We start from the raw sequence: 11,394 nt of genomic DNA, 5'->3' as shown, positions 1-11,394 counted from the left end.
TTTGAACCGAACGCAAAAAGGTTTGTATGCTCATAATATTCCCAAAGGCGAGCAATTCATTTGCTTCAAAAGCGTGTAATATTTGACATGAAACAAATAGACAGGCATTTATTTTATTAACATGTGGTTGAATTTAATGAACAGATCGAGTTAAGATTAGTGTTTTCAAGTTGAAATGTCTTTGAGCTAGATTTCACTCTGAGATGTGTGCTTCATTTGCTTATTTCCATAATTTACTGGTGTTGCCGGTTTTGTGCTCTTCGGAATGACTTTTTTTTCTCCAGTGGGTGAAAGCAGATCTCATGTGAAACTTTTGTAATTGATTAGTATAATAAATATATTCCAACTGTCTAAACCTCCAAATGTTATTGTGTGAGAGTTAAACTACAAGTTTACAAGCCAGTTGAATTCTCATATCCCTGACGTGCATTAACCAGAGGAAAACATTTTGTTTCTTGCATTACAGTCTTTATTTACGGAGTATAAGCGGAGCAATGCCACAGAGGCGGCAGCGAGTTCAAAGGATAGTTTAGGAGACGAGACATGTTTGAAAAGGAACAGCAGAGCAGCCTGAATGCACTAAAGAGCTGCCCGCTGGCCCTCGGCCTCAGGTCAGGCACCACAGATTGTCTGTTTTCAAGCCTTCCCGTCATCAACATGCCAGTCTCCAAACTGATCCCATGACAGCTTCTGGTCTGAGAATCCTTTTACTTCCAATTTACACTGTTCAAATTCTTGTAACAATAATCCAATTCACAAAGGGTTACATTTTTAAACTGCCACATGTTATCTCGCTTAACACAGTTTATGCTGGAAAGAGAGAGGGAGAGAGAGAGGTGAATGTACAGTTGAATCCACTCTTTCAAAGTTAATCAGCCTTCTGTACAAGCTGACGGAAGTATTTCAAGATGTCTGCCCTAACTTCAGATACGTTCACTCGGGGAAACCACCTCATTACAGGTCTGCCGTCTAGCCCCACCAGAAACTTCTCAAAGTTCCACTTTATGTCGTTGACCTTGAGAGGTTCCCAAAACAATCTGTTGGCGTTTCCGAAACTGTCTCCCACAGGAGGGCAAGCATTCTGAAAGAGAAAGTTCTACATGAAATCTGGCCGCCTTCCTGCCACAATAAGTACTTCTGTCCCTTCCTGTCCCCACAAGTTGAACATTCAAAAATGAATGTCTTTGGATTGTATTACAAAATAACATATACAAATTAAATGCTATACACTCTTTGAAAAAAAAAAAAAGTTTGTATAAACTCAGGTATTCTAGACTCCATTTTAAAGAACCATTTATGCCAAAAAGTACGGAGCCACTAAAGGGACATGGTGAAAAAAAAAAGAAGATGGGAGTAAAAAAATGTCATGCTTTTTGCGTCCCCTCAAAACTTTTGCATTCTCCCAAGAAACTTTGCTTTCGTGAGCGAACTTCTTGGAGAATGGAAAACTTTTGTGAGCGAACGCAATAGCATTGAATTTTAATTTTTTTTTTCATCATCATGTCCCTTAAGGGGCACCGTAAAAAAGTTTCTAAGGAGACAAGTCTCAGATGATTGCGTAATAATTTCATGTTTAATGGTTATTTGATATTTTTTCTAGTGATAATGTGTTTATGAGCTGTTTAATTGATTGTGTAATTTAAAATAAAAATTAATTAAATCCATAAAATGATCCCATGATGGGAACCCCTAAATGTTCTAAATATGAAGTGCCTGACAGAACCCTTTAAAGTTTTAAATAGAACCTTTATAAATACTATTTATTTTAAAGACAACACAAGCACACTTATCTATAGCTAAACATATTGATATACAGGTCCTTCTCAAAAAATTAGCATATTGTGATACAGTTCATTATTTTCCATAATGTAATGATAAAAATTTAAACTTTCATATATTTTAGATTCATTGCACACCAACTGAAATATTTCAGGTCTTTTATTGTTTTAATACTGATGATTTTGGCATACAGCTCATGAAAACCCAAAATTCCTGTCTCAAAAAATTAGCATATTTCATCCGACCAATAAAAGAAGTGTTTAAAAAAAAAAAATAAAAAAAAAAAATAAAAAAAAAAAATAAAGTCAACCTTCAAATAATTATGTTCAGTTATGCACTCAATAGTCAATACTTGGTCGGGAATCCTTTTGCAGAAATGACTGCTTCAATGCGGCGTGGCATGGAGGCAATCAGCCTGTGGCACTGCTGAGGTGTTATGGAGGCCCTGGATGCTTCGATAGCGGCCTTAAGCTCATCCAGAGTGTTGGGTCTTGCGTCTCTCAACTTTCTCTTCTCAATATCCCACAGATTCTCTATGGGGTTCAGGTCAGGAGAGTTGGCAGGCCAATTGAGCACAGTAATACCATGGTCAGTAAACCATTTACCAGTGGTTTTGGCACTGTGAGCAGGTGCCAGGTCGTGCTGAAAAATGAAATCTTCATCTCAATAAAGCTTTTCAGCAGATGGAAGCATGAAGTGCTCCAAAATCTCCTGATAGCTAGCTGCATTGACCCTGCCCTTGATAAAACACAGTGCACCGACACCAGCAGCTGACATGGCACCCCAGACCATCACTGACTGTGGGTACTTGACACTGGACTTCAGGCATTTTGGCATTTCCTTCTCCCCAGTCTTCCTCCAGACTCTGGCACCTTGATTTCCGAATGACATGCAAAACTGAGCAACAGTCCAGTGCTGCTTCTCTGTAGCCCAGGTCAGGCGCTTCTGCCGCTGTTTCTGGTTCAAAAGTGGCTTGACCTGGGGAGTGCGGCACCTGTAGCCCTGGCTCTGGATGTTTCTACTCCAGACTCAGTCCACTGCTTCCGCAGGTCCCCCAAGGTCTGGAATCGGTCCTTCTCCACAATCTTCCTCAGGGTCCGGTCACCTCTTCTCGTTGTGCAGCGTTTTTTGCCACACTTTTTCCTTCCCACAGACTTCCCACTGAGGTGCCTTGATACAGCACTCTGGGAACAGCCTATTTGTTCAGAAATTTCTTTCTGTCTTACCCTCTTGCTTGAGGGTGTCAATGATGGCCTTCTGGACAGCAGTCAGGTCGGCAGTCTTACCCATGATTGCGGTTTTGAGTAATGAAACAGGCTGGGAGTTTTTAAAAGCCTCAGGAATCTTTTGCAGGTGTTTAGAGTTAATAAGTTGATTCAGATGATTAGGTTAATAGCTCGTTTAGAGACCCTTTTCATGATATGCTAATTTTTTGAGACAGGAATTTTGGGTTTTCATGAGCTGTATGCCAAAATCATCAGTATTAAAACCTGAAATATTTCAGTTGGTGTGCAATGAATCTAAAATATATGAAAGTTTAATTTTTATCATTACATTATGGAAAATAATGAACTTTATCACAATATGCTAATTTTTTGAGAAGGACCTGTATATATTAAATGAATGCAATGACATGCAGAAACTTCAAATATCATTTAAGTGCACTATATATTGGTGTTTACATATCAATCATTTTGTTGTACCTGAGATTTTGTTCTTTGAACTTTTGGTCCTAATGGGCTTTTCTTGCATTGTTGCAAGCAATTTCAGATAGATTTCAAAATATGCTTTATTAAGCAACGACCAACCTTTAAAAATGTGAAAAGGGCCTGTTCATTGTCTCCATTCACATCCACCTTCTCAAATAACGGGAAGTTTGGAACAAATCCATTGCCTGGACGAACATACCTATGAAGACAAGGAGAAATTTGTTTCATCAAGAGTCTGTCTATAAGGAAAACAGATAGGGACTTCAGAGAGCCAAGACCAGAAAAGTGGCTTCAGATATCACTCCAGAAAAGAGCCTTTAGGTTTAAGATATATGATACGTGCAGTAATTTAAAGGGGATGATGGACGAGAAGGACAAGCTAATTGCACACTGTCTGATGCTCAGATTGTTGTGACTCATGAGAGATGACCAGTAACTTCAAGGTTAAAATAATCTTGAGAAACCCTCAGTCTTCTTTCTTAGAAGAATGTCTTCGTATTAAAAATTGAAGAGTAATTTATATTTTGGATATCTTGCAAAATCAGGGTTTTTTTTTAACTGCACCATGTCAATATGTGTGTGTTTTATCCAGTGCTATTTTAGTATTATTTATATACTATTGTATTGTAGTATTTAATAATATTATTTTTAGTAAGCTTTTATTTTATATTTTCAGTTTTCATTTTGGTTTAAGTTTTAGTACCGGTAATGCTAGTTTCATAACCACATTTAAATGTCTCTGTTTTGACAACATGACTTTAACTTTTTTATCCTCCAGTTTCACAGACAAGGCTTAAGTCTCAGACTAAAATGCTTGTTTGATCTGTTTTAACTGAAAGCAACTGGCTCTGACATATCTTAAAATATGTGAGTGCCATTGTTTTGTCTCAAGATCCACATCAGTAATGTTTTATAGGCACATATATAAAAGCTACTTAAATGTCCTAATTGAACTAAGGCCTAATCCTGGCTTAATCTGAGCCCTGTTTGTGAAACCAGGTCTATAAGTAAATTCAACTCAATGTTTAAAATCAATTTAATATAATTTCAGATGAAATTTCAGTTAATTCCAATTTGATTATACCTGATCTTAAGGTTCTACGTTGAAATAGGTGGACTTTTTACTTTTTTTACAGTGAACTCACTTTAATGCAGGAAGAATTTCATTATTGTCTCCAGGCTCTTGTTTCCCAAATTGGTTGCAAGGGAACCCGAGGATAGTGAATCCAACATCTCGGAACTCCTCGTGTAGTGCATTCAATTCTGATTAGCATAAAACTCACAGTCAATACAGTTATCAATAACAGGTTTAGTAGTATTTGCTCTTCAATCCTGTCATGAGATGTGTCAAATAAATATTTGTACATATTAATATGCAAACATAATAAATGATGTTTGTATATACTAATATTTGTGTTAAGTGAAATATTTTGCATACTTGCCTACATACTGGAAGGTGAGTCCTCAGTAGGTTGCCACATTGACAATGAGGACATGCTTCCCAGCATAATGGGAGAATGGGATGTACTGGGTCCCATTTATGGTTTTTGCACCATAGTTGTGTATAGTGTCAACTACACCTGGGTTACAGACCTGAGACAGACAAACATAAATTAACTCTGTACCACAATTCAAAATATATATTTTTTCCAAAATAATATTTTATTGTTGTGTTCATAAAACCATTCATGAAAAATACACCTCTATTTTTCTAAAATAAATTCATACTTTCATTCATACTTTCAACTTTCTATTCATTAAAGAATCCTGAAAGAATTACAGTTTCCACAAAAATATTAAGCAGCACAACTGTTTTCAACATTGATAATAATAATAAATGTTTATTGAGCAGCAAATCAGTATATTAAAATGATTTCTGATGGATCATGTGTCACTGAAGACTGGAGTAATGATGCTGAACATTCAGCTTTGCCATCACAGGAATACATTTTATTTTAAAAAAAAAGTTTATAATGCATAATATGCAGGAATAATATTTTATAAAAAATATTTTAAATTATAATAAGATTTCACAATAGTACCATTATTTTTCATCAAATAAATGCAGCCATGGCTAGCATAAATGACTTTCATAACGTGTAAAAATCTTCACACTTTTGAACAATATTAAACATGAAATAAAATCATTATTTAAACATTGCAGTGACCTTTGTATTATCACTAAAAATTGTGAAATCCCAGACAATCAGGTCATATAATCTAATCTAATAGTTATATTTTCAGAATAGAAACGTAGAGGGGTTGCAATGCCCTGACAAAGTAAATATTTACCATGACTTGGCTTTTGCTGTTTGGTATTTGATAAGAACTGAACATGATTCTTGTATTTTCTCTTCCCTGTTTCATTTATTTATTTATTTTCTCTCTCAGTTACTGTAGCAACCCGTGCACCTGCTCCTGATGAAAACAGTGCGCACTAAATCACACTGAATTATGGGCTAAAACCTAACCATTCTTACAGCATTGATAAAACTTTAATGTTTAATACATTTTTTATTTCCTATATTTACTTTGTAAGCTTAAATCAGTGTAATATGCAAATACTTGGAGGTTGTTGACTTGTAGTTTATTGCTTTAATAATCAATGCCTTCTACTTTAATTCAATGAAAATATGTTCCTTAAACTAATGCTCTCTGTTGCTATTTCATTCTTTTGAGCAATCCAATGTTACCAAAACTAAAAACTGTATATTAAGTGTGTGTCTGTCTATCTTACCTGGGTATCGGATAGTCCGCTGACTTTCTGTAAAAGAGCCACCAGGACCAGAGCAGAGATCCAGATCTTCTTCTGGTTCCCCATGGGCTCTGCAGGGTGTCTGTGTGTCGTCTGAATGAAGCGTGGCTGTGCTGGAGATGAAAAGCACTGGAGGAGAGTGACGCAGACAAGCCCGTCATATCACCAGCCTCATCCCACATATTTACATAGTGAATACATGCATGAGCAGCTCTAACCTGCCTAAGATTTTATTGTAATGTAATTTGTCATTTGATTAACAGAATTTGTGTTTCAAAGAGTTGAGGCTAAAGTTATTTGCTTGATAGTGGTGAAATGTTGAGTTATTTTTGGCAACAGTCTTTCAACAGCTCATCGGCAACACTGATATCACAAAAGCACAAGAGGTTCTTTTACATGCATGCAAACAATTTGACTTCAGCTCTGCATTGCCTAAATACATATTCTTTTTTAAAGAGTTGTTTGTATTTATTAAATGGACATGCAAGCATTTAATTTCATTTTATTAAGCTTTGTATGCATTTAATGACATTGAAATCAGAATTAAAAAACATCATGGATTTTGAATAAAATGTTTAATGCCACACTTAACCTGAAACTTAAATTAAAACCATAGCCATAAAACCATGTTGCTTGAAAGAAAATAAACGGTAGTTAGAATAAAATAAAACATATACAAAGTTAAATTTGTTTCATTTCAGACATTTCTCATTTTCATTTAGTTTAACTTGATGTATTAAAACAGCTAAAACTGAAATAAAATTAAATAAAAACGATATATACTAAAATGAAAACAGAAATGATAAAAATAACTTTTAAAATATTAATAAAAACTCAATTATATTAAAATAACACTGCATTCAACATATAAGAAAGACATCGTTCTCCCTTCCAGTGTGCCAAAGTGAGGCCTTTTCAAATGCAACATGAAAAAATTGTAATTCTATATTTTTGCATTAATTCATGTTTAACTAATGCACAGATAATACTGAATTAATGTGTAACTAATGATTATCTAAGCTATTCATTAATGATTACCACATTAGGAACTAATTAAGAGTCTGTATGGTTAATGTATTAGTTCATACATGAATGGTTATTAATTAAATATGTAATTGTGAATTAATTCCCTAATAACTAATTTTTTTAACTAATAGTGTTAATTAATATGTTAATTACCAGAATGAGCCAAAGCCTTGTATTTCAACTTCCGGATAATAGGTACACTAATATGCATTAATACATGATTAATTACTTCATTGTTTGTGCAAATTCAAGTGTAAATTACTACAGTTACTAAATGACTAGTTAATAATGATGTGCCTCAACAAGTAAAGTCATAACATAATGATACCTTTGCAAATCATTAGCTAATGATTAATTAAAGCAGACAACTGGAAGTTAAAGTGCATAGCTTTGACTAATTGTGGTAATTAACAAATTCCTTAACACTATTAGTTAATAAAATATGTTATAAAGGAATTAATACACAATGACACAGTTAATTAATAGCAATTCATGTATTACTTAATCTATTAATCATATAGACTCTTTATTAGTTGCTGATGCAGTAATAATTAATTAATGGTTTAGTTCTTCATGAATCATACATTAACTCATGATTATCTGTGCATTAGTTAAACATGAATTAATGCGTATTAGTGCACCCGTATTGTAAAGTGTTACCACATATTGTTCCAAAAAAAAAAAAAGAATAATAAAAATGTTATTACTCACCTTGACTCAACCCTTGCTTACTGTATCTCCCTCTTCACATGCATGACCCATCGTATATTAAAATGATATAGTATAAAGAAAGACCACTGACAATGAAGTCCCGGTTTTGTAGAGTTTACTTTGGCTCCCTGTGTGTGTTAAAATGTATTTTCTTATAGCCTATAGCTCACAAAGCACTGCATAGCATTGCAGCTTCACGTTACTGTTGCTTTATATTCTATACAGCATCAGGTGCCCTCAGATCATCTCATGTTAAGCTTCTGAAAGTATCAAAGGTTAAGCTCAAGTATAGTGAAATATAGTGAGCTTTCAGCTAATATGTGGAAGCTGACAGAGTAGCTTTTATTTTATGTCTGCGTTTTAAACTTTTTTTTTTTTACATTTAAATACAATTTCATTATTTTTCCTAAGCTATAACTGAAGCAATGGTGCAAAGGATACACACGGGCAGTGCAAAATCAAGTGCATTAAGTAGACTACAGAATAAGTATTCTTAATAAAAACTACATACGAAGCACTTTATAATGATAAGAAGAATCCAAGGATTACAGTGCAGCTGCTGTTACCCATTATATCCTGTCAACAGAAACAGGTGTCTGACTGACTGCCTCCCTGTTTGATTAAACTATTATACTGTTTGCAGAACAAATTACTCACTCGGTGGATTAATGGATCTTTTGCGTTAATTAACACAAACTTGACCTTTATCAAACTGGACCATGCAGCAGCTATTTCTTCTAAGGTGACAATTCTTGTGGAAGGAAGAAACGTATGGGCATATGCATAAAACAGCTATACGACATCCTAACAAAACAGTATGACTGAGTGGTGGCAATGGAAAATAATACAGGCAATTGTGCATACAATATGAACAGCAGGGGCGCTATTGACATAAAAGCAGGAAAGAAAAGATCACGTATGTAAAGAAATGTTATTAAAGTTATATAATAAGGTATGGGAAGTAGGATGTTTGCCAAAACAGTGGAAAGAATCAATTATCGTACCTATATGTAAACCAGGTAAGGATCCGAGTTTGGCAGAAAGTTATAGACCGATTGCTTTAACTTCACATGTAGGGAAAATTATGGAAAAAATGATAAATGAAAGATTAAAGTATTATTTGCAGACAAAGGAATTGATAAAGGATTACCAGAGTGGGTTTAGGAAGGGACGAAGCACAATAGATCCGGCTATATGTTTAGAGAGTGAAATTAGAAAAGCTCAAATTAATAAAGAAAGTATATTATCTGTATTTTTTGATGTTGAGAAGGCGTACGATATGTTGTGGAAACAAGGACTTTTGATTAAGAGTTATCAATTGGGAATAAAAGGGAGAATGTATAGTTGGATTAAAAACTTTTTAACTGATAGGTGGATTGCAGTAAGAGTAGGGACAGAATTGAGTACAAAGTATTTAGTGGAAAATGGAACTCCTCAAGGGAGTATAGTTAGTCCAGTTTTGTTTTCAATTATGATAAATGAGGTGTTTAGTAGAGTTGATAGATCTATAAGTGTTGCTTTATTTGCAGATCATGGTGTTATGTGGAAAAAGGGAAGAAATATAGAATATATAGTGAGGAAGATGCAAGAGGCAATTGGGAAGGTAGAGAGTTGGGGAATGGAATGGGGTTTTAGGTTTTCAGTGGAAAAGACCAAAGTAATCTGTTTTTCTCAAAGGAAAAAGCAAGAACAGATTCAACTTAAACTTTATGATAAAAATCTAGAGAGAGTGGAATGTTTTAAATATCTCGGGATATGGTTTGACAAAAAACTTATCTGGAAAATACATATTGAGAAAGTTGTTGAAAAATGTAAAAGAATATTGAATGTAGTAAGATGTCTGAGAGGTAGAGAGTGGGGAGCAAATAGGACCTCATTGAAAGTAGTTTATATTGGATTAATTAGGGCAGTTATAGATTATGGATGTACAGTTTACCAGTCTGCTTCAAAAACTTTACTAAAAAAGTTGGATGTTATTCAAAGTCAGGCGTTGAGACTCTGTTGTGGTGCTTTTAAAACAACCCCAGTAGCAGCATTACAGGTAGAAATGAATGAGATGCCATTGGAGATTAGAAGAAATCAGATAGCATTAACGTACTGGGCAAATTTAAAAGGGCATAAGGAAAGTCACCCGACTCAGAAGGTGTTACAACCATGTCAAGAAAGGGAAAGACGAAAGATTAAGAGCTTTGGTTGGATAATAAGGGATGCAGTCGATGAGATAGGGATAGGAAATATGACGGTTAGTCCAACTGTGCCATTATCTAATGTTCCACCTTGGCTATTAGAGGAGTTAGAGGTAGATTTGCACCTATTAGAGTGGAAAAAAGAGAATAGTATTGATAGGAGTCAGGTTAGTAGATATATAGAGGAGAATTATTCTATGTTTATTAAGATATATACAGATGCATCAAAAACAGAAGGTAATAGAGTAGGAGCTGCGTTCATTATACCAGAAGTGAATGTTATGTTAAATAAGAGAGTAAATGATAAAATGTCAGTGTATACAGGAGAATGCTGGCCATTCTCTTAGCCCTTGAGTGGGTTGAAAATAGTAGGTCAAGGGAAGTGTTAATTGGGTCAGATTCAAGTAGTGCGTTAACCAGTAGGCTATTAAGAACATGCAATCCGAAGCAAGACATGATATTTTGTTGGAAATAGCTCAAGCTGTTTATAGAGTTAATAGAGTAGGAGTAGTAGTAAAATTCATCTGGATTCCAGCTCATATAGGAGTAGAAGGAAATGAAATGGCAGACAAATATGCCAAAAATGCAACCAAAAGAACAGAGATAGATATGGTAATAAGTTATAGTAAGGCGGAAGTTAAAAGCATAATCAAAGAAGAAATGAGAAAGAAGTGGCAAGAGGAGTGGAATAAAGAAACAAAAGCAAGAATGTATTACAGTATCCAAAAGAGGGTAGGAGGTATGAGAGAAAATAATAGGAATAAAAGGGAAGAGGACATTATTTCAAGAATGAGATTTGGGCATACTGGATTGAATAGTACCCTTACATTAATAGGGAAACATGAAAACGGGATGTGTGAGGTCTGTAATATTAATGAAACAGTAGAACATGTTATTATAAATTGTCATAAGTATAAGGAGGAAAGGATGAGGCTGAAAAACTGGTTTAGAAAAGAAAAAATTAGATTTGAAATGAAGGAAATATTACAAATGAATTCAGGACATGTAGGGTATAGAGCGATATTTGTGTTTTTGAGTAAAACAGGGCTTAGTAGAAGAATATGAGTTGAGTTGTCTTAGAAAGTTGTATTTAATAATAATGATCATGTATGAATATTAATAATGTTATTAAATATTTATGAAGTTATTTATTGGTTTTATTATGGATGTATGTATTTATTTATATATTTATTTAAAGGTAGTGAGGAAAGGCTATTGTGATCCACAC

The 11,394-nt window shown here is 34.4% G+C and overlaps 1 protein-coding gene across 1 annotated transcript; it reads right to left on the bottom strand.

The window, feature by feature from the left end:
- Positions 1-107: 107 nt before the first annotated feature.
- On the bottom strand, positions 108-6,372 carry gpx3 (glutathione peroxidase 3). The gene is made up of 5 exons (XM_056262412.1): positions 6,226-6,372; positions 4,931-5,081; positions 4,634-4,751; positions 3,588-3,687; positions 108-1,081 (listed from the first exon to the last, which is right to left on the bottom strand). The coding sequence occupies exons 1-5, from the start codon at positions 6,307-6,309 to the stop codon at positions 869-871; spliced, it is 666 nt and encodes a 221-aa protein (XP_056118387.1). The 5' UTR covers positions 6,310-6,372; the 3' UTR covers positions 108-868.
- Between the last annotated feature and the right edge of the window lie 5,022 nt (positions 6,373-11,394).

Source organism: Rhinichthys klamathensis, unplaced genomic scaffold (assembly GCF_029890125.1).
Source record: "Rhinichthys klamathensis goyatoka isolate OS25496 unplaced genomic scaffold, OSU_Roscu_1.1 h1tg000192l_1, whole genome shotgun sequence".
Lineage (NCBI taxonomy): Eukaryota > Metazoa > Chordata > Actinopteri > Cypriniformes > Leuciscidae > Rhinichthys > Rhinichthys klamathensis.
The sequence above is the reverse complement of the archived record's forward strand: the minus strand, read 5'-3'. Positions and strand labels throughout refer to the sequence as shown.